This window comes from Chrysemys picta, chromosome 5 (genome assembly GCF_011386835.1).
Source record: "Chrysemys picta bellii isolate R12L10 chromosome 5, ASM1138683v2, whole genome shotgun sequence".
Classification (NCBI taxonomy): Eukaryota; Metazoa; Chordata; order Testudines; family Emydidae; genus Chrysemys; species Chrysemys picta.
Window position 1 is genome coordinate 94,570,324 of NC_088795.1, and position 23,694 is coordinate 94,594,017.

The window sequence follows — 23,694 nt, forward strand, 5'->3', positions numbered from 1 at the left end:
TAAACTCTCAGTATGGCTAATATACTGTGCAAATGATTCAAAATCAGATTTGGGAGAATTCCTGTTTCTTCCAACTACGTATTATCTATTTACATCTAGGAGAAAGTTTTGTTAAGAAATTGAAGAGCTTTTATTCTGGGGAAGGATAAAATTACTCTTATTCTGATTACCCACACTTGAGATGTCTGGGTAACAAAACACCTCCCACTTCCCTGTATTTGCATAGGAGCCCAGTTACCTGCAGACCTGCCAACCTGCTGCTGTGAAGCATTACTGTTTATCTAAGGGAGAGCCAAGATCTTGGCAATGCTAAACAAACAAGCTGTGATCCAATCTTTGCTTAAGAAACCAATTCTACAGATGTTAGTGTCCTTGCCAACTACTGTCTGCTCTCTTTCTCCTTCTTGGGGAAGGTCTGAAAGGACTGTATCAGGCCAACTTCAACAACGTCTGACTACCTCAGATGTCTTGATCCCATCCATGCTATTGCTCACCAAATATTGTTGATGCAAATCAGGAGTCTGGAACACATGAATGGAATTGCCTTTAAATGATTCTGTTTATTCCCTATAAAGAGAGGGAGGCTGGTGTTGTACAGTTGCTCCTCCTAACTGAAAGGCCTCAGCTGTGGAGTCGGGCAACTCCATCCTGCCTTTCATTTTTTGTCAGTCTTTGCTATTTGCTGTGATAGTGAGGTGACATGAGCTAGAGTATCAGCAATATGCTTATTACCCTCAACTCTTTAATCTCCCTTTCATTTGACTAAGATGTAGATGTCTCCACAGTCTCCTGGTGTCTGATTGAGATTTAATCACAGATGAGAGCCACAAAAAGAACAGGAGTACTTGTGGCACCTTAGAGACTAACAAATTTAGTTAGTATTGTCGGAGAATAACAGAGTTCTCACTTTTTGTTTGGGTATAGCAAATCAGATACTTTATTTTCTCTCTATCAATTGCATAGAGGGAGAGAGCTAAACAGGTCTCTCAACAGGTAAACAATTACAGCAAGCATTTATACCTTTTGTTACAGACAATAATGAGCAACAGCTGCATTTTGTTTATACATAGGTCATTCTGATATCTTGTTTTGCTCACTAATGTAGACTCTTAGTCTACATTCCATATTATCTACACATTATCTACACAAGGTCGCAACAACTTCTCACACAGTTCTTTCCCACTCGCCTCACACATTCCTCGCTTCTACAAATCTTGTGTTATTAGGGTTACAGTTAGCCTGACTCTTGCTAACAAACTGTCATGCATTGCAATCCCCTTCCTGTCAGTTCTTTCTCTGCTTCCACAACCCCCCCTTTTGTACTACTAGTACAACAAACATTCTTAAATCTCTATTTGCATTAAGTTTTGGAATTCAGATTTTACATCAGATGCTTTAACCTTAGGGGTTTTGATTGGGTGTAATGACAATGCATGATGAGCATGGACATGAAAGGTATTACTATTATTACGTCCTTTACAACAACAATAACATACTCCTAACAACAACACAACCAATAACATTCCCATAGCGATAATATGATGGGGTTGTTGTACAGTCTTAGTCATAAAACACAATACATCATACTTAGTACATAAGGTGGACACTCTATAAGCTGTATGAAAGGCTTACTTTTCAACTTGATATATATATTGAAGCATGTGAATTTGCCCTTGTATTTCAGAGATTTTCTGAACCTCTGGTAACAGTGAAAGCAAATTTTGAAATCGATCAGGTACTAAACTAGTCCAATTAAAGGGTATCTGGAACCTAAGGGCTACTTGCAAAATTCTATCTGCAGGCCAGTAAATAATATGATTGCCTGCAGTGGTAATGAGATTAAAATGTATGTCTTGCAATGTGGTGGCTTTAACATACACACAGCTATCATTAGCTTGAAAAAGTAAGTGTCTTGTCAGGGTAGTTCCTTGTCCCCTACCTTCCCAGCAAACGTAGTCATGAAAAGTAACAACGGCTCCTGGCTTCAGTTTATGGATACACTGAAGCTGTGGGGGTTCTAACGGCCAAAATGTCCATTGACTCCCTAACCCTATCCAAATGTCAGGTGTAATCCCAGGAGCACTGACTAAAAATCGATTGGGCATGCCAGGTAGTCTAATTTTCCAGATGTCTCGGTGAATTACCCACATGCATCCTCCCCATGGACCCGGCAGGTTTCGGTATGTGGGAGCCCACCCCCTCCCAACCGGTCCATATGCTTGGAAGGAACCCCGAGAACATCTGCACTTCCACCCAGAAAGTCTCCAAGTATGTCTCCATGGCCACAGATCAGATGGTACTCCTGATGTGTCTGTAAGGGCAGTGGGCCAAGCCTGATGCTGTAGATCATTCTGAATGGCCATTAGCTGGTCATTCAGGAAATCCCGAATTTCTGAACATGCTAGATCCCACTGCAATGCCTTCCCAGCCTCAGTAATATTCAATACCATCTCTGTCAGCAACTTCTGGGTCATAGAACTAAGGGCGGAAATAACATGTAACTCACCAACTCCAGCCTGCACCTGGGTTAGTTGTGCTCCAGAAACAAGGCCAATGGCGTTCTCTAGTTGCCCCAATTTCTCATCATGTTCTTGGTTCTTAAAAATATTCCAAACTGCTGCTGCACTATTGGCCCCATCCCATAGGGATCCGGTCAAGTCTCTCTTCTTTCTAGAAGAAATAACTCAAGCCCTCTGTTGTGCTAATCTAATGGCAGTCCCCTGTGAGCAATTTGGGTATGTAGAGGTAATCTGGAAACTGGATAAGGGCAATGAAAATTTAACAGTCCCTAGTGTAGTGTTAATCACAGTCCATTGATATCCTAATACATCTCTCTTTGGTGTAGTACTATACCACATCTGTTGGTTGAACACCTTTATGTACTTCCGGGAGGCATTGATATTAATGGCATAAGAAGGGGTGTATTGCAATAAGGTACAGGTCACATTATTAGTCACTGGAATAATTTCTATGCAGGTAAAATTTCCAGTGGCAAAACAAACTCTGGGTATTCGTTTAATTGTTCACTAATTGGGTGACCAAATAACAATAAGGGCCTCTCTCATTTAACACAGTGCAAATTCCAGGAACATTCGCTATAGAACCCATCAATTGCAATTACAGATTCTTGGGGTTCACTGGTAGTGATATCATATAATTTTATCTCCACGGATCCATTCTTTTCCATTCAATTGTTCACTTATATGGGATATCCTGAACCTTAAAAAAAAATTTCAAACAATATTTAAATAAATCACTAAAGTGTGAAGGCCTTGGCCATTGGTTTTATCAAATATATGGCATTGTCTGTATTTGGATGTGTTACAGGGGTAATAGTATAATGGAGGAGATGGCAGGGGCAATGGCAACAAGGTGCCTTTGGTACTTATAATTTAAAATCCAATTAGGGAGGGCAATACATGCTGAAGGACTTATCCAAAACACAGGGCGCAGCCTGTAGAATAAACCCCAAAATCCAATCAATACCACGTTCCCAAGCATAGGTCCCACAAGTTTCTTCCTGCCAGTGTATAATTCTTTGTTTCTTCACCAGGGTCAGGTCTAAATGTCTCTTGTAGTTAGGAATCCCTGGACTTCGTGGTTTCAATGAAGCAAGTGTTCCTTCGTCTCTTTTCCTGAAACAGTGTGGTTTAGCATCATACAGGGGAGAGGTTACTAGCACATCACCCTGTAATGGTTTTGCTTCTTCTAGAAAAATCCAAAGGCACAATAGGTCTGTCAGTGGACAAGGGAGAGGTTACTAGCACTTCACCTTGTCTTTTTTTCCATTTTCCTGCTGTCCAGAAGGCACAGCAGAGCTAGAAGGCTTATCAGTCGGAGAGTCCTCCCGAGGTGGAGGGATCTTTTTACAGTGAGAAGCATGGGTCCAGGTAGGCAGTCCTTGGCACTTCACAGCGGTGTTGGTGGTTAACAGGACTTGGAAAGGGCCTTTCCAGTGTGGAGCCAAAGCAGTCTTTTGTTGATGGACTTTACATAGATTCAGTCTCCTTGTTTCAATGAACGGCAGGGCAGCTAGGGTCTTTGGGTAGCACTTCTTTTATCTGTGAGAAAAGAAACCTAACACATTTCATTAATGCCTGGCAGTGTTTTGCAGATCTCATAGTTGTTTGGGCACATTCAGGCCCCCCCTTTTCTTGGCTGTCAGCCAAGTCTTAGCTGTGGGCAGTGTCCTTGGATGGGGCCAGCGTCTTATATTTGGACTGAGCTTGCTAGCTATTTTTTCCAGTTAACTCATTCTGTTCTTTTTCCTTTTTCCCTTCTTGGCTTCTTTTAACCTACAAAGGAAACTTCCACTCTTCACTCATACACCTTTTCCCAACAATGAACACATACACATTGCCATTATACAGTACATTAGTCTTATTACTCAATGTATGCCATGTACACCCTTCCAGTAAAATAACTTTATTACAGAGCTTTGGAGCAACAAACCAGGACAAGCACACCCACTTTTGAGGAATCCACTCGGTACAACCTCTGGTGTCCAGTAGCTTTCCTCCCTCCCCACCTTCTGGCTAGAAATCTGAGGTAGCCAGAAGGAGCCCAGGTGCAATATGGGGAGTGGGTTAACCTTCCATGTCCTTGCTTCCAAAGACTATTGGTATGCAAATTTTAACAACAATTTTTCAATTAAAAAAATCTGGCCAATGAAGTTTCTTTTTCTTACTTAAGCAAATGTATTAGACTTTAATATATCACATTTTCCTGATTTATCCAAACACTTTGTATTCCAAGTTGAATAAAACAAGTATCTGCTTTTTGATTTAACCCTTCTATTTAATTTTGAACTAGACTGTCTTTTATGAAAATATTAAACCCAACAATTCTGGCCACAAGACAAACACCAAAGACAGGACATAGAACACAAAAATAATTCCTATTGTACCAGTAAATGCATGGTACATTGAATGCTGTTCAGCTGGCATCCGTTTTCTCTGATGATCTGAAAGACAAAAGAACAGAGGTCTACCCCTTCTGGGTAGTCAATCATTGCTTAAAATATTTCCCTTATATACACATACTCTTATTGATTTTAGACAAAACAGAGGAATTACCCCATATTTCCTTGTATTTGTTTCATAGGCAGCCCAGGTTTCAGTGGCTTCTACCTTATTAGTTAGAAAATTGCATTAATACGGATGCTTTCTGGCTTGCTTCCAGATCCAAAGCTATCCACAGCTTAAAGATTCTTACTTAAAAAGGGACACAATTAACTTTCCCAGACTTTTGATTGCCTTTTACTTCTCATGTCTGCTTTCAAACACACAGTGATCTGAAAAAGACAACACAACCTATATTGGTAGGTTTGCATTTCTTTTACCTCTACTACAATATACACTGCACATATTCTGGGGAAAATGCACATCCTCTCCACAATTCAATTTCCATAATACTAGCCACATCAATTTTTACACAAGGTGTAACTATTTCTTTTGTGCTTACAAAATCTCCATGCACCCCTAGTAAAGTGACAGCTCGACCACACAGAGCCAGGGGCACTGTCCTTCTCTCTCTTTACCAGATCTTTTATCTGCTATTTTGTTACCCAAAAACAAATTCAAATCTTTTATTCTCCTGGCTTTGACTACCCTGCTGCAGCCACAACCTTTGGTCTTTAGTTAAAACATTTTAAAACTTGTAAAGCATTAAGTCACCTTAAGGATTAAATGCTAAATACCATATTAAACAACACTAGTTTCCTGTGTTTGGCAAAAGTATTCTCAGTTTTTGCAACTTTAAACAATACCAATTCATCTCAAACTTATAAAACACAGATCCCACAAAAACCAATAATCTATTTGTCCCGGTGCCTGGTTTTCCTGTACCAGGCGCAAGGGAATTAAGTAAGTCGGAATGTCAAAAGATCTGGATTCGGGCCAATCAGTGCCCAGGGCTGGCCAATCCTGGGTGCAAAGCTGCAACAAGCGTCTCTTCGACATTCTTTTCTAAACACCGGGTAAAGGCCATTTACTTAACATATAATCTAAAGGGCTATCCTCAGAGGGTTTTACCAGAGACCCACTCATCTGCCTGCTGACACTAACAGAAAATTACACAGAGAACAGAGGGAATTATGGCCTAATAGGATCTTATTACAGGAATTTCTACTAATACTGACCGCTACAGGGGACCGGGACAGAAGGATCCCAATTAGACCTCAGAGCTTCATCGCACGCGATGGCTTCCACTCTGAGGAAGTATGAATGAGAGGCTCAGTTCCGTCCACACACCTAACGCCCAAATGTATAAGACAGAAATTCATTAACTGGAGTCGCCAGTAACTGTCACCGAAATATCGGATCCACCTAGCTGAGAGCCAATAACAGCCAGACAGGGATAAGGAAGAGTTGCTTTATTCTGCAGAAGAAAGGAGAGCCTTGCACCTTGGTACAAAGACTCTGTCTTACACACATTTTACCATTCCAGTTATTATCCTGGGGATTTGAAATCCCCATGCTTATAATTACTTACTCCTTTCCTTCCACTATGCCCTCAAAGATTCCAACCTGTTTTCCAATCTCTCTATCTGTTGCCTGCCCGCTTGGGCCCGATCCTGCTTTTCTCGCTGAACCATCCCTTCCATGGGCACCGGCTTTTTCACTACCAATTTAGCTAGGAGGGTGGGCTTCTCAACTAGCCCCACCCTTCCTGGTCTCTTCCCTTAAACATTCTTACTCACAAGGCTACCCGAGTCCTCCCTCGTGAGGCTTGCCACCTGGGCAAAATGCATGGCTCATTGGTGTTTAACTATTCAGTTTTCTCTTGTGGCAAACACACTGCTGTTACAGCATATGCAAACACAAATGGTTAAATTCTGACAAGTCCCTGAAGGACCGGTACTTGCTTAGCCAGTGCTTCCTTTTCTGCCTGGAAGTCCTGTCTCAAGGCTTGCAACTTGCCCTGGGCGTAGGGTTGAGCTGCTGCCTGGTTCATTATCTATGCTCTTAATTGCTCAATTCTAGTTATCAAGTACATAACTCTTCCTATTACTCCAACTTCTCTATTGCCCAGTCCTGCTACGACTGGGGTAGATCCACCTGACACCCTTCCTGGTCAACCGGGGTGGAGAGAGGAATGCTAAATCCCTCTCCGGTTCTCAGACTTACTGCAGCTGAGAGGCACACTTTCATATTCACACACGTATGTCCAGACTGGCCACGTCTGTGTATAACGTTCAGAGAAGGTGCTGTGCAATCTCCAACTTGCTTCCTCTCTTGGGAGGGCAGTTCTTTTACACCCTGGGGTCTCCTGGGGCGTCTTTTCAGTGATTCCAGTCCAGGCCGGCTGCCTGGAGGCTTCTTCAGCATCTCCAAACCACGCCAGCTCCAGGGTCGCAAAGGCAGACTGTTGGATCTCACTGGACAGTTAAGCTTTGCAAATGTAATCTCAGCACTGTAACTTGTATTGCCTTTGGTTTGACTCTGTCTATATTTTTTTTCACAGCCAGCTGGAGCCGAAAGCAGTTTTTCTTTGTACTTAGCCTGGTCTGCATTGATTCTTGACCTTGAACGCAGATTAACTTTCTCTTTATCTCTGGACCAAGCTGAATTTCAAATTAACCCGTTCCTTTCCTCAATAGACAAATTGCTCCCATTGTGTGTCAGAGGCTTTTTGGTGATTAAAAGCTCCTCTGAGATGTATGATCTTATCTAGATTGAAGGTACCTTCTAGTGAGCATTGTTTAGATGAATTTTGACGCGTGTAATGATTCCAATTCTCTAAATATCTGCAGGTTTTAGGACCATAATGTACGTACATGAAATAAGCTGGGGTACCCTTAGGGGGTGAGAGGGAATGCTTAGACTGTCTCCCACCCATTTTCCAATCACACACACAGGGAGGATGCCCTGTCCGCACTAGCAGCACATAAACTAAGGATCTCTCCCTACAGGGTACTCACACAGGAGAGGCTAACGAGGATGGCCACGACCCTCCTACACCTCCCTTCAGCAAAGAGCGTCGGCTAGTCTCAGAAAGACGGCGCCGCTTACTCTGTTGCATCCAGTGAGATGATCAGACTGTCAGTGGCTCACACAGAGAGGAAAAGGGGAGGGAAGATGGGTTCACACACTCCTAGACCCAGGTAGCCTCCTCGCCGGATGATGCCAGGCCGAGTTAGCCCACCGTGGGTCGGATCTCCTGAAAGATCCTCTAGTTACCGGGCTTGCGTTAGAGTAGTTGTGGTCACGAGCCAAAAGACTTCGCAGAGTACTCTGGGCGTCTTCCGGTAACTCTCAATTCACACTGGTGTGTACACACACACACATCCCCCCAAGGCCTCTATTTCCAGGTACTATTCCCAAGTACCAGGATGCATCTACACTATGAGACGGTAACAACCCCTCTTGAGGCGGTAACAACCCCTCTGCACCGGTGCATACCTATGCATCTCTCATATGCATAATGGGGGCAGCCAAACTAACAGGTCCCCAGAACTGCATACAACTACCTTATTGGGGGCGGCAAAACAATTCCCCAGAACCGCTCTGCATCTGACCTTGATGCACAGTCAATAAGTTCGGATGGCGTGAGCCCAACAGGGACAGACGGCCCCACGGACAGTCCTCCTCCGACACCCCAATAAAGATTTCAAAAGGTCTCCTACCTCTATTGTGGTGCCATGGGGTTCGAAGGGGAACGATCCGTAGCAGCTGCTGGTGCTTCTGTGGGCGTTGCCCTCCCGGACGAGCCCCCAAATTGTCAGAGAATAACAGAGTTCTCACTTTTTGTTTGGGTATAGCAAATCAGATACTTTATTTTCTCTCTATCAACTGCATAGGGGGAGAGAGCTAAACAGGTCTCTCAACAGGTAAACAATTACAGCAAGCATTTATACCTTTTGTTACAGACAATAATGAGCAACAGCTGCATTTTGTTTATACATAGGTCATTCTGATATCTTGTTTTGCTCACTAATGTAAACTCTTAGTCTACATTCCATATTATCTACACATTATCTACACAAGGTCGCAACAACTTCTCACACAGTTCTTTCCCACTCGCCTGACACATTCCTCGCTTCTACAAATCTTGCGTAATTAGGGTTACAGTTAGCCTGACTCTTGCTAACAAACTGTCATGCATTGCAATCCCCTTCCTGTCAGTTCTTTCTCTGCTTCCACAGTCTCTAAGGTGCCACAAGTACTCCTGTTCTTTTTGCGGATACAGACTAACACAGCTGCTACTCTGAAAGTTTAAAGCCAGTTGTTTTACAATCCAGCTAGATAAGAAAGATAGGATGCTGACTTGGGTAGGGAAGCATTTGATGGTTCATCAAAGGGTATAGCTGCATCCAAGGTGTTTATCTGCAGATCACCAATTTGGTTCACATTCAGGAGGCCTTATAAAGTCTTTGTATCAGGGGGTAGCCGTGTTAGTCTGTATCTACAAAAACAACAAGGAGTCTGGTGGCACCTTAAAGACTAACAGATTTATTTGGGCATAAGCTTTCGTGAGTAAAAACCATAGCTATGCATCCGAAGAAGTGAGGTTTTTACTCACGAAAGCTTATGCCCAAATAAATCTGTTAGTCTTTAAGGTGCCACCAGACTCCTTGTTGTTTTTATAAAGTCTTTGTTGCTTCCTGGATTCTAAGATTGCATTAGTGAGCAAATCCACCTTTTTTTTATACCTTCACAGTATGGACCAAACTCCATTTGTACACAACTTCGTTATCTCTAGACTAGGATAATGCAACATGCCTTACCTGGACTGGCCTGGTTAGTGCAGAATATGACTGACAGTCTTCTGAGTGGACCAGGACAGTGAGAACATATTACTTCCTGTACTCCACACTCTGCACCAATGTCTGTGTGCCCAAATCACCGTGAAAGATATGCATAAATCATGTAATAATAATAAAATAGTTTATATTGAGAAGCTAGAAGACATAAGAGTAAATTCAGCCTTAAGCTATGCCCTGCAGCAATCTGGTGGGGTAAAATAATCATCCATTAATAGAAGGTACTATATAGGGGAAATAAAATCAAACTTCTGCTGCAAGGAATCCTAGTGAAAATCCCCAGTTGTAGGAAAAATAATGTGGTGTTAATCTGCAGTGTATAAATTAACTTCTATCCCTCCTCTGTGTGGAGTAAAAACTTTGGTTTTGAGTGGTAGGATGTAATTGGATACATTTTTAAATTAATGTTTAAAAACAGTTGTGAAATGTTTACAGAGTTAAATTGGGTGCACACATTTTTTCAGCATCTCCTTTAAAGTCCCTTTCAGGAACATCTCAGTTAAATTAGTAAAATAGAATGTGGCTACTGGGCTGACTACCAGGCTGTCCATTTATTATCTTGTCACTGACAGTATGGGTTAGACACCCTTGTAGAACAAATCAAAAGAGAAATGTATACTGATAGTTATTCCTTTATAAATAGCCTAATTGCTTAGTAAAGCACTGCTATCAAAGTTATCCTTAGGCTGGCTCACTGCTAATATTTCATATTTGTTTAATGAAAGATTTGCACCAGCTGCCAATGTTAGTTAGAAAGACAAGCCTTCTTGGAAAGTTTAAAATACTATAATAAATATTTCGGAAGGACACTACAGCAAAATAAATTAGACCTTTGAGATCCTTTTAAATTTTAATGATTAAGGCTACGATTTAGTCATGGGTATTTTTAGTAAGTAGTCATGGACAGGTCACGGGCAGTAAACAAAAATTCACGGCCTGTGACCTGTCCATGACTTAGACTATAAATACCCCTGACTAAATCTTGGGGAGGCTGCTGCGGGGGGGAGGGAGTACTGCTGCAGGGAGGACACCCTGGGGGCCGCTTCTCCAGCCGCCCCAGGGAGGGCACCCTGGGGGGCCCCCTCCAGCCGCTCCACTGCTGGTGGCTGTCAGAGCAGTGGCTGCTCCGGCCGCCCTGGGGACCACTGTTGGGGGCCATTAGCAGCCGGTGCAGCTGGCAGCAGGGCTGCCTGAGCGGCTGGCTGCAGAGCTGCTCCAGCATCGGTGGTGTGGCTGTCCCCTGAACCAGCTGCTTGGGCAGCCCTGGGGTCAGCCACAATGGCCTCTGCAGAAGTCACAGAGGTCGCGGAAAGTCATGGAATCCATGACTTCCGCAACCTCCGTGACAGACACGGAGTCCTATTAATGATTACAGAATATAGGTGATTTGCCCACTTAAACTATAGCTGGCAAAAACACTACAGTATTGAATCATTTAACCTCCCCAAAACAGCTACCTTACAGTATGTGATGAATCCAAGAATGAACTGCTCCAAGATGGCATGCCCAGTGAACTCAAATGAATTTACTCACAGCAGACTTTATCCCCAAGCAGTGATAGTCAACATAATTATTTTTGTTTAAAAGAAAGTGGAAAACATTGCTATTTTCTTAAGGTCACGAGTTTTATTTGTAACTTTGTATGTGTATAAGTGTACTCTGAGAAGTTCTACTGGATTGGGTTCACAGAAAAATAGGCAGAGGGACCCCTTGTTTGAGGATCCCACTGGGACTTAGGCCAGTTAGGAGCCCAGCTGCCTAGACTGAGGCAACTGTGTGCATACTCACTAGTGGAAACCTAGGTGCCTTGGGGAGTTAAATGGTGGAAACTCAGCTACCTAGGGACTTTAGGTGGCTCCAGGGTTAGGTGGCAGCTGAGCAGGGGTTGTAAGGATCTCAATTGCACCTAAATGTTGGACTTAAGTACCTAAAATGGCAGTTAGGCACCAAAATCCTTTTGTGAATCTAGCCCTAAGTGACTTAGGAGCAAAAATCCAAATTGACTTTCAATGGTACTTTTTTCCCCTAAGGCACTTCTGAAAATCCTTTCTGGCCATTGTGATGTGAGGATTAATTGGTGAATACTTATTAAGGACTCTGAATTTAAAAAAAGGCAATGTAATTGCTAAATATTATCTGTTATAAAATCAACACACTGAATGGTTTACCTTTATCTGTTCAACACAACATCAGTGGATAATATAACTAGAAAAGCAGTGCCCTCAATCTAAACAATATTTGTCAATAATGTTGTGAGGCTTCGAAACTTGAGAGGTGGCAGTATGTGAAGAGATGGCTGTGGAAAAGTAGTGATGTGTATTCAAACCCACCCCATCCTCCATATTTTCGTCCAGGATAGTTTCTGTTTCTGCATAGCTCCAACTTAGTATCTCACAGGGTTTCTGTTCCTGTCTTTTACCCATTTAACTCAGTCAAAGTGATAAATAATAATAATAAATAACGAGTACTGTGTGATAATTAACGCTTTCCAGTTTGCTGAAAGTGTTATGTTTTCTGACATTGACAGAGTGCTCACCCAGTCACTTCAAGTGCCGTTCTGGAAGGTGTGTCTTGGCATCCAGAAGATGTGATGGCCAGGCTGACTGTGAAGATGATAGTGACGAGGACAACTGTGGTAAATAAATGAAATGAGTCAGTTGATTTAATGGAAAATGGCTGGAGTATCAGAGGACATAACTGTTGCTCTCTGTCATTTTGTTCAGTGAACAGTCTGAAAGTTCAAAAGATAAGCCCCTTTTCCTCAAGAAAAATCTGTGAAATGTTACATGTTACTGTCAGCAGTAGCCTCAAGAATATCACTTGTAACTGCAAACTTTATTTTCAGTTTCATTCCAGAGTTTTTTCATGGTGAAAAGCAACTCTTACTGCTTAAATGTAGAGAAAGTTCTTTGGCTGAGCAGCAATGAGAAAATCCCCTGGAAAAAAATTCTAGTTAGTTAACAATTGTTTTGGTTGCCCTTCCTTCAAAATTATTGTCATTGACACTTGCTTTTAACTCCTGAGAACACTAATAGCTAACTATCTTTTAGAGTCATTTTATACTCCTTGACTTTAAGGTCTGAAATATTGCTTTGATACATAAAACAAATTTCTTAAGTAGATCTCTCTCTTTTTGGTCTAGACAAAATGTTGCTAGCAATCAACGGAATTCTTATCAGCCTCTATAAATATGGAAGGCTGCATCTGCTAGAAAATTACAGCTGTCAGAATGACATTACATTGACCATGGGTAATGATGTTACTGAAGAACAGCCAGTGCTTTTAGAGCTCTAGAAGTTGCTGTCTCTAGCTCATTCATATTCTTTGTGTGTAGGACAATCTCAGAGATCATTGAACTTTCCCTGTGTAAATGGCTAGCTCAGAATATATTGGATTTATTATTTTTTTTAAGAAAAGAACACACCAATTTTTGTACCATTAGTTCACCAAGCTGTATTTACAGAATGTATATTTTAGATGCCATAAACAACCAGTAGTGGATACCGTGTTAGGACAACCAGACTGATTATGACCATTTATGTCCTATGACAAGATCTGCACATCACAGGATGAAGGGGGGCATTTACAGCTCCCACATTCTCAAGCTGCCCTGGCTCGAGTGTAAGTTAGAACAGCCCTTAGGCTGCCTGTAAGAGTCCATCTGCAAATTTAAAATTGGCAGAATAGAGCTGTGCTCAGTGCCAGCTATGCCCTCTCCCTTTCTGCCCTTCCCTGCTCTGACATGCCCTTTGGGGTTGGATGTCTTAGGACCAGCTCTGCCAGCTTTTGCTCTAGATCTGAGAGTTTCCTTACTCCACTGGGGATAGCCAGTAAATAGCAGAAAGGTGGCAAACAGGAGTATTGTGGATGTGAAGGAGCATAACCTTCAAAATCAGCATTTTGTCCTCTACAGTTTGCTGCAGCTCTAGTTCTCACTGTAGTATTTTAGCTGGGATAAAAAAGTCCTGGCATTTAATTTTAAGGACTCAAATAATAAGAATTGCACAATGAATATATCAGTGACAATGAGTTAACACATAACTTTAAGGAGAACAAAGGTGAGATAGTACATCAATCCCCTTCTCCCATCAAAAGAAGTATTTGAGATGGGGATTGTATAAATACAGGCATGTTTTCATAAACATTAAATTAAGAAAGTCATGTTATTGCAAAATCCTTATTCTACAGATGCTCATCAAAAACGACACATTTGGCATGCAGAATAGAACTCTCGATCTTCTGCTGCAAAAATAGTTTATATGTCCATGGCCAGAGTCGTTGAAATATACACACTGAATTTCTGTTCTAACGGGTGCCTCTGTTCCATTCAAAGATAAACAGTGTTAATGCATTTATGTAGTGTCCTCAGGAGTCATAGGACACTTGACAGCAAAACATTGTACAAATTTTAAAAGTAATCAATGGCAACTGGGAACAAATATTTAGTTAGTGGTAAATGCTTAGTCAGACTGATGCATAACTTTGGGCCTGTCTAACAGTAAGTGCAGCAGAAGCTGGGGTGTAAACTTACAGAGCACTAGCAGGCTGTATACTAGCTGTCCATGTGGACTCTGCTACGCTGCACTAAAAGTTCCTTAGTGTGCATTGACCTATTCCCATTTCAAAGTGGAGTAGATCAAAGTGCTCTACAGAATTTTTATTATGCAGCAGCAGGATCCCATACAGACAGTTACCACACCGCACTCTAGTGCACAGTAGGTTTACAGCCCAGCTTGCCATGCACTGTTTGTCCAGACAAGCCCTTAGATTCTTAGGCTAAAGTCACTTATTCTGTTCTATTCAGGTTCTTATATCTCCCCTCACCATCGTGCTGTCCGAGTGCCTTCCACAAGTACATTAAGCAATGGGACTAGCATTCACCTCCTTTTTCACTCTCAAAGGGAAAATTAGCAGAGAGGTTTGGGGGGGTTAACATTTTTTTTTGTTCATTCAATATATGTCTGCTATGCTATATGTATTTATTAGGAAGGCATGGTCAAAGAGCTGCACCGTGTACTTGGAATGGAAAGTGGTGATATTTGAGATGGGTATTAGAACCTGTGAGAGTTTGTTTCGCAGCCTTGCTCTGGCACCCAAGAAAGCTCTAGCCACTGCACAGATGAGCTTTATTCTTGCAGTGGATAACTCTATTGTCCCAAGGAGCAGGACAGGGACAGGAGAGATCACAGATGTGGGTATATGTGTTGAGTAGCCACATACCAAGCATAGGCCCAATCCTGGAGTTTCAGGCAATCTTTTAGGTATCCTGTGCCTAGACCATTAAGTGCCTTTAAAATGAAGACAAAGCCTCTGAATTTGACCTTGGACATATTCCTAAGATACAAAAGCCCTACCTGGGACAGCGATGCATAAGCTATCCCTCCTCTGGTACAGGGAAGTGTAACTCACACACGTGTTGCACCCTGGACTTCTGTAACTTAGGAGGGAATTCAACCAGAGGAAGGGCATTCAGGAATTTCACAAAATCGATTTCTGAGATATTGGCACCTTCAACCCAAATATTGGCTCTGATTTGGGATAGAATCTGTAACCTACACTGAGCCAAACACAGAGCATGATAACCTGGCTTTCACCATTGCCTCCTTGGCCCATCGGGAACCATTTCAACAATTGATAACTGTCAGCACCAAGGTGTTTAAATATGAGAAATGAAGATAAATTAATAATGCCTCATTCTGGTTGTCATGAACTGGGACATGGGTGGTCAGCCTAGTGGTTGGAGTCAGAGTCAGGAACCGAGCAGGGCTGTAGTGGACTGGGCAGGACAGGAGCAAGGCTGGGAACAAGGCAGGAGCAAGGCTGGAGTGAGACTAGGAGCAGGGCAGCCACAGAAAAGATAGCAGGTATGGGTGCATGCGTTGAGGAGCCAGTGATCAGTTGCTGATGTGGGGCTTCAAAGTAGACTTGCTGACTTTCTTGGCCAGTCAGGCAAAGTGGCCTATCAGGTGGACCTGTTGTTGCTCACCTGTGCTCATAGGCTGCCTGGAGACTTGGCAGACACAGCTGCAAATCCTCATTCCTGACACTTGTTCATCATAATATTGCTTATTCTTCCCCAGTAATGCGTGACCTCTCAGGAAGGCCAATTATTCCTCTGTGTACAATTCATAACAGTTCTAATGTGGCTGATTAAGTAAGATGTAAATGAAGTGGAGTACTATGTGCATTCAGTATACTACATTACAATTACTGATGGAGGAACCCAAATAAATTATTTCTGTAGCCATGTGAGCTGACTTTTCTCACTCAGTCATAAATGTGTTCACCTTGGAAATAGACACTGTGTAAGCTACATTTCCTTTTGCTAACTTAGTAACTGCTATCCTTTGCTGAACTAGTGCACTACATGAACTCCAGCCGCAGGAAACGTTTAATAGTACTATACCATCCAAGCCACCCGTACTGTAGGAACTCACAGAACCGAGGTTTGTTTATTTTTTGTTTTGATCACATGGGCCAGTCACCTGAATCTGAACTCAGATTAAGTTTAAAGTATGAAAGCCAATGTGATCAGCTATAGAATGGATTAAACAAGGCAGCCACAACTCCATCTAATTTAAATAAATATTAGTAGAGTAAAATCAAGGGAATTCTATTTATCATGTATTATTATGACCTCCTGTGTTACTATTGTGTCAGTGATGCATGAGGACATTTCTTCATCAAAGTGAACTGTTTCCAAACTCTGATGTTGTAGTGAGAAGTTTTAATAATCATTTACAGAAAACTGTAAAGATAAAATTGGAAAGCTAGATGTTTTATAAGCCTACATCATGCCATTCTTAATTTCCTCCATTTGACAAACAAGGTGCCTACTATTTCCCCATACTAATTTTTCCCCTACTGTTAATCACACCTTCTTGTCAACCATCTGAAATGGGCCATCCTGATGATCACTACAAAAGTTTTTTTTCCTCCTGCTGATAATAGTCCACCTTAATTGATTAGTCTCGTTAGAGTTGGTATGGCAACCCCCATTTTTTCATGTTCTCTGTATGTATGTGTATATATATATATAATCTCCCTGTATTTTCCACTGCATGCGTCTGATGAAGTGGGTTTTAGCCCAGGAAAGCTTATGCCAAAATAAATTTTAGTCTCTAAGATGCCACAAGTACTCCTCGTTCTTTTTTGCTGATACAGACTAACACGGCTACCACTCTGAAACATATCAAAAAACTCTGACCCAGTTTTACAAGAGTTCATCTTGATTTTTTTATGAAGCCAGTGCAACTGATTAATGTCACTTGGAGGAGAAAATGGCTGTGTTAGTTGCATAATAATGAATTTTCAGGTAGACGCATATAGTTGGCAAGGGTGAATCTGTGTAACCACTTGATGCAGTGGTAAAATATTAGATTACTGCAAGCAAGGAAACGTACTTATGCCCAATATGGCTAGCTCCTCTCCACCTCTCATTCTGTTCTCTGCCTCTTTTTACATCAATACTGCAAGAAAAAATATTCATGGTATTTAATGGAGATTACCAAAAGAAACAAGTTCACAGTATTTCCATTTTTGAAAGACGAGTATGCAAAATGTTGATATTTTGAACACAGCCCTTTACTTTTAAATTAAATTGTGCAGAATCCAGGATGAGAACTACTCACATATCCTTAGTGATGTATATCAGAAGTAGTTTGATATTGATGTTTTCCTGAATTAGGGCCTAAATTGATGGATCTAGTATAAGCAAAGGATAAGGTAAGAGTAATTGATCAGAAAGAACAATGGAACATTGTATATTTCATGCCTATTTGAATAAGTGTTTACTTTGACAATTTGCTTCTATTCCCTCATCAGTAATGATTATTTTTGATACTTTTAAAAATATATATTAAAAATTGAACATACCTTGAATTTTTCAGAAACATTAAGGAAAAAAACACCTTATAGAGATCTGATATTGGAAGTAGATCTGGGGCAACATTCAAAACTTCATGAATTCATGAAGATTTCAGCAGGGTTTTTTGGATAATATGAAAAAAGAAAAATGTTTGGAAATGTCAAAGTGATTTGTTTTGACCTTATCAAAATTGAACATTTAGATTTTTGGGGGCTAGATGCAGAAGGAGATTCAGGCACCATTCACAAAACAGGAGAAGGAGGTGGTCTCATAACTTTTTAGCTCGGTGGTTACAGCACTTATCTGGGATATGGGAGATCCAAGTTTGAATTGCTACTCTGGAGCAGGGACTTGAACCCTGGTCTCCTAGGAGTGCCCATACTTCCCAGCTAAGGGTATTCTGGAGTAGCTCACTCTCAGTTTCTCCAGAAACTGCAAAACTGGAATTAATTTGCAAACTTGACACCATCAAATTAGGCCTGAATAAAGACTCGGAGTGGCTGGGTCACTACAAAAAATAATTTTCCCTTTATTGATACTCACCCCTTCTTGTCAACTGTTGGGAATGGGCCACATCCACCCTAATTGAATTGGCCTCATTAGCACTGACCCCCCACTTGGTAAGACAACTCCCATCTTTTCGTGTGCTGTGTATTTATATCTGCCTACTGTATTTTCTATTCCATGCATTTGATGAAATGGGTTATAGCCCACAAAAGCTTATGCCCAAATAAATGTGTTAGTCTCTAAGGTGCCACAAGGACTCCTTTTGCTGATACAGGCTACCCCTCTGAAATCAGTTTCTCCTGTTGAGGCTGTTCTTTGTATAAAATCCTTGAAGAGTCACTTGAGCAGGGACTGGAACCCAAATGTTCCCCCTCCCTGCTGAGTGCCCTAACCACTGGGTTACAGAGTCATTCTCACTTGCTTTCTCTTTTTGACCCAATGACAATTCAAGTTTCAGGTTGAACAAAATGTTTAGTTTCACCTGAAACAATTTTTTCCAACTTTTTCAATTCACCTAAAATTTCAAAAAAATTGTTTAAATTTGACCTGAACCATTTTTTTTCCTGTTTCTCAGAACTGCAAGCTAACTGAAAAATCAGCCATTCACACAGCTCTAATTGCATGTAAATGTTAAAATGGAATATCTCAAAGCTCTTGTTCTCTGTGTCCAGGTTGTAGAGAAAGGGGTCTTTGGGAATGTCCATCAAACAAGCTGTGTATCCAGCACGCCATGATCTGTGACGGCTTTCCAGATTGTCCTGACAAGGTGGATGAAAAGAACTGCTGTAAGTGCTTAACCTGGGTGATAGTCAGGACTGAATCTAGAATTTTGGGGGCACTGGACAAACTGTAGAAGCAGACCCCTAAAGGCATAAAGGCCCACCCTTCCCCTTAGCTTCCTATCATTCGCCTTGTTGCTCCAAGTTCTCCCTCCTATAATCTCTCTCCTTGGTTCCACTTCTCACTGCTGTGGCTCCATATCTCCACCTCACCCTGTCTCACCTTGCCTGGTCTCTTTCTGCATGTGTCCATTTGGCTGCTATTTTTTATTTGTAGCTCCTTGGCTGCTGTCTCTTCCTCTAAGCCCTTTGACTCCCTTTCATGTAACCTATGGCTGCTTGGATCTTCTTCACTCCTACTTGTCTTACCCAATCCCAGGACTTTTTGGTTTTTGTTTCTCCCCCTGCTCCCTTTGCTCCTTTCTTCCCATGTTTCCATTGTCTCTTCCTTCTCACCATATCCAAGGTGGCTATGAGTGCAAGAGGGAATACAAGTGTATCCCATGCAGTGCAAACAAGAGTGTAGGGATACCCCAATGACTCCCATTGGAGCCTGGGTAATGGTTCTATACTGCAACCACTAAAAAATTCCTCCTTCCTTCAGCTGATAGCTAGGAACTGACATGAGTTCCTTTTCATAGTATACAGCTTATCAGTGGGATGGGAAGAGGAGGAGGAGGAGCTATTGAGTGGCAGCTGCTGTACAAGCTTCCATCTTGTTGCTCATCCTTGCAATGTGTATGTGAAGTCATTAGTGGAGATTGGGAAATGTTTTTGGCTGCAATGTAATGTATACGTTGATGGTTCTCTGTTTCGTCTGTTTTTAATCAAACCCAGTTCTATGGTCTCATCTTCTGCCAAAGAGAGGAATGGTGTCTATTAGAACTCATTGAAAATCTGAATTTCTGTCCCCCAGAAAATTCAGATATTTCAGCATTTGTTTTCATTCTGATTGTGGAAACCACATTTTCAGCTGAAAAAACAAGTTGACATATAATTCCTGACCAGCTGTGATGCTTGTTGGAAGGGGCAGATGCTTAAAGAGGCAGTGTCTGCACCATCTGTGTAGGGTAAATGCACGTGTTTTGCCATACAGAATGCAGCTGCTCTTCTCTAGAAGAAAACAGCATCAGTGCTCAAATCTCTTTTTGACTTCCTGCATGCTTCCAGGTGCAAGTATTGCCTGATTTATTGATGGTGGATTGATTACTTAAGAATTCACAATTAATAACTTAACACATTGAGGTTTGATAGGCTCTCGTCCGAAGATCTGATCCAGTATTATTAGGATTATTGTTCAGTTGGGAACCCTGACATGCATGGCTGGAAAAGATCTTTTGCTCTTTTAAGATTTGTATTACTAAAGTTAGTTAACACACAAATGTTCCAGTCCAGATGACACACAAATGTTCCAGTCCAGATGACAGTATGAATAATACGATAATAATTTGACATCCAGTATCATCTCATGCATATACTCACAACTATTCTTCTGGAGACCTAGAAGTAATGAGACAGGACACCTATGGACCACCAGCTGCCTTCTCTCTGGCTTGCATAATGATTAAGGCTATGTTTTAGTCATAGATATTTTTAGTAAAAGTCATGGGCCGTAAACAAAAATTCATGGGCCTGTGACCTGTCCATGACTTTTACTAAAAATACCCACCCTGACTAAAACTTGGGCAGGGGGCCGTGGGTGCTCTGGGGTGGGGGGTGTAGGTGCAGGGGCGCCATGGGTGCAGCTGCTGCAGAAATCATGGCGGTCACGGAAAGTCATGGAATCCGTGATTTCCGTTACCTCCATGACAGACTCACAGCCTTAATAATGATTGCTAGGATCAAGGTTTTGTCAGCCTACCTCATGGTCAGGCCTATTGTAAGGTTTGATGACTGTCATGAATATTCATAAGAATGAATATGAGTCTCCTTTGCCCATAACTAACTGTTTTACCCTAATAATGTTGGGGTTTCCTTGTTCTAATCTATGGATTAGTATATTAATTATATCAAACTCATTAGCATATATGTCAATTGGTTACTATAATAATTCTGTGGTTAAGCATCTGCTAATGTGCCTATCACAAAATACTCCAAACTGGCATCAACTGACTTTTTGCAGTTACCCATCAGCATTCTGCAAAATTTCAACAAAATTATTTATTGCAAAATTATGTCTTATGCCATTTTATGACCTAGCGTTACTGCTAACGTACAGTAAGCTAAACAATTTACTTATGCCAAAGTTCATATCCTTATGCTAACTGCTTAAGTTACTATTTTAAAGGATTAGGCCTGTTGGCTTCTTGCATTTCTCCCTTATATTTTATCTTAACGCATATTAGCTAGTTTTGGACTCAGCGTAACCCATAAGCTAATGCACAGATTACACAAGTCAAGATGGTCTCTAAAGCTCTGAATGTTTTGAGATGTGAATAACTGAGAGCAACTCCCTTTATGTAAGGGGACTGTTGCCCCCTTACTAACATCCAGTGGGGTGTTTTGGTTGCTAGCTCCCAGCACTGAAAGGGGAAGGGTCGATGGCAAATCAGGAGCCTGAGACTGACAGTCCCCAGGGGCAATGGGGAGAGGCCAATGCTACAGATCAGCCTGATTGACAGGGCGGGCAGGCTAATCAGAGAGTCAGGAGGCCAGAGGGGGTCCCGTCCTCCGTGTGAACTGGAATGGCCTGAGTCAGACTGAGTGGGGCCGAGCTAAGGAGAGAGCAGGGGCCCAAGCTGAGCTGGAGGGCAGAACCGTGCCAGATCCAGAGCCAGAGACGCAGCCCAGGGAGAGCAGATCCTGTGCTGGGAGCAGAGCTGCAGCCGCAGAGCCAGAGACGCAGCCCAGGGAGAGCAGATCCTGTGCTGGGAGCGGAGCTGCAGCCGCAGAGCCAGAGACGCAGCCCAGGGAGAGCAGATCCTGTGCTGGGAGTGGAGCTGCAGCCACAGAGCCAGAGACGCAGCCCGGGGAGAGCAAATCCTGTGCTGGGAGCAGAGCTGCAGCTGCAGAGCCAGGTGTGGTGAGCAAGTGGGGCCAGCCAAGGGGGAACCTGGGCAAAGGGCCCAGCACAGAAAGACACCCCCAGACAAGGGCCCTTGCAGGCCAGACCGGGAGGGGGACCTTAACCCTACGGGGGGCTGACGCTGGGAAGAAGGGTCCCACCACTCAAAGCCCGGAGGTGTGTGGCCACCACCATTGCAAGTGTCCAACCCGCAGCGTCTCTGCAGCACGGCCTGGGCCTGAGAAGGAGGCCTGGGACCTACAAGAAGCAGACTGTGACCTGCCCTGACATTCCAGAGACACTGGTTGTGATGTTCCCTGCCACAGAGCAGGGTGATGTGTTTTCCTTTAACCTTTCCCATTTTTCCTTGTTCTTTTCTTTAGATTAATTGTTAATTAAACAACTTGTATTTGCTTTAAATTGTATGGAATAATCAGTGGGTCAGGGAGGTGCCCAGTGTAAAGAGAGTACCCCGGAGTGGGGACACCCTAGCCCCTGTCCTAGGTGACCACAGCAGGGTTGGGGGTCGAGCCCCCCAGGAATCCTGGGCCCAGCCTTGTTGGGGTTACGAGGACTCAGCCAGACAGGAGAGTGGAAGGGGAGCCCTCAAGGGCAGGGAGGCCTCTGGGTAAAGGAAGTGGGAGCGGGGACTCAGATCCTTTCGCTTGCCCACCTCACCGGGGTAGTGCAGAAGTCAGGAAATTTCCCCACAATAGCGGGACCATTCCCCCGCTTACATAATTGGCGTCACGAACAGGATCCTATCCACAGGGTCCATCCCATTGGTTTTCTGGTTAAGTTCTAGTAGCATGGTCCGGGCCTAGTTGAGCACCCTACCATGGCTGGAATTGAAGAACTACGAACCCAGTTTGCTGAACTTCAGCGCAGATTATCAGACCAAGCGGAGGCATTACGGCAAGCTAGAACTGAACAGAGAGAAGCCTTATCGCTGGCCAAGGCAGTAATAGACCAACAGACAGCAGAAGCTAAGAAACCCCCTACTATTTATGTCCCACGGGAGCGGAAGGTCACGGAGTTTGGTGGCTTCCCGACTAGACCAGGAGACATTACAGTAGAGGAGTGGGTCAAGTCTGTGAAGGCGGCTCTGCGTGTGCTAAGAGTACCTGAAGAAGATCATGTGGACTTCATAGAGGAGCACCTCAAGGGCCAGGCCAAGGCCACAGTAAAGTTCATGGCAGTGGCAGACAAGAAAGATGTGGAAAAGGTATTTGAACTCCTCCTAAAAGTGTATGGAGACAAGGTACCTATTGGAACCCGACTAAAGGAGTTTTTTGAGAGAAAGCAGGAGCCTGGTGAAACTGTCCGGGCATACGCCTATGACCTCCAGGAGAGAATGAGCAAAGTGGAGCGGCGAGACCCTCAGCGAGTTCCAGACCCAGATACGGTTCTGAAAGAGCAGTTGGTGCTGGGGCTCCGTGATGACTCCCTCCGACGTGAAATGAAAAGGAGGTTTAAAGAAGAGCCCAGTAAGAGGTTCCATGAACTCATGCAGGCTGCCATTATGTGGTCAGAAGAAGAGGAAGTTCCTGTGGCAGAGGCGGCCAAGCCTAATCCCCATACACGAAGTGGGGGCCTAGTGAATGCAGCTGCTGGGGAAAAGGTCCTGCCCCAAACAGCGCTAACATTGGAAAGCTTAAGTGAAGCTGTCCAAAAACTGGCGGTCCAACAGGGGGAGATGCTGAAAGTGATGACTGAGTTGATGAAAGAAAAAAATCCCATTAGTATGCCAAAGTATCCAAGGGCACCGGGATCC

General features: G+C 42.9%; 1 protein-coding gene and 1 long non-coding RNA gene across 34 annotated transcripts in view; one reads left to right on the top strand and one right to left on the bottom strand.

The window, feature by feature from the left end:
* CORIN (corin, serine peptidase) overlaps positions 1–23,694 on the top strand; it is a 286,238-nt gene that overhangs the window by 212,023 nt on the left and 50,521 nt on the right. For 24 of the 33 annotated variants that reach the window (XR_010601891.1, XR_010601892.1, XR_010601894.1 and 21 more), the window contains 3 exons: positions 12,291–12,398; positions 16,123–16,209; positions 18,809–18,922. The exons of 1 other annotated variant lie outside the window; for it this stretch is intronic. Coding sequence is in view for 28 of the 32 variants with exons in the window: in XM_065598101.1 (XP_065454173.1) it covers positions 12,291–12,398; positions 16,123–16,209; positions 18,809–18,922 (309 nt within the window). In the remaining 4 variants the exon portion in view is untranslated. The remainder of the gene's footprint in view (positions 1–12,290; positions 12,399–16,122; positions 16,210–18,808; positions 18,923–23,694) is intronic. 8 more of the 33 variants (XM_065598094.1, XM_065598105.1, XM_065598111.1 and 5 more) reach the window with 3 other exon arrangements.
* LOC135983993 (uncharacterized) lies at positions 908–9,471 on the bottom strand. The gene is made up of 2 exons (XR_010601896.1): positions 7,128–9,471; positions 908–4,061 (listed from the first exon to the last, which is right to left on the bottom strand). It is a non-coding gene; the product is annotated as an uncharacterized LOC135983993 (long non-coding RNA).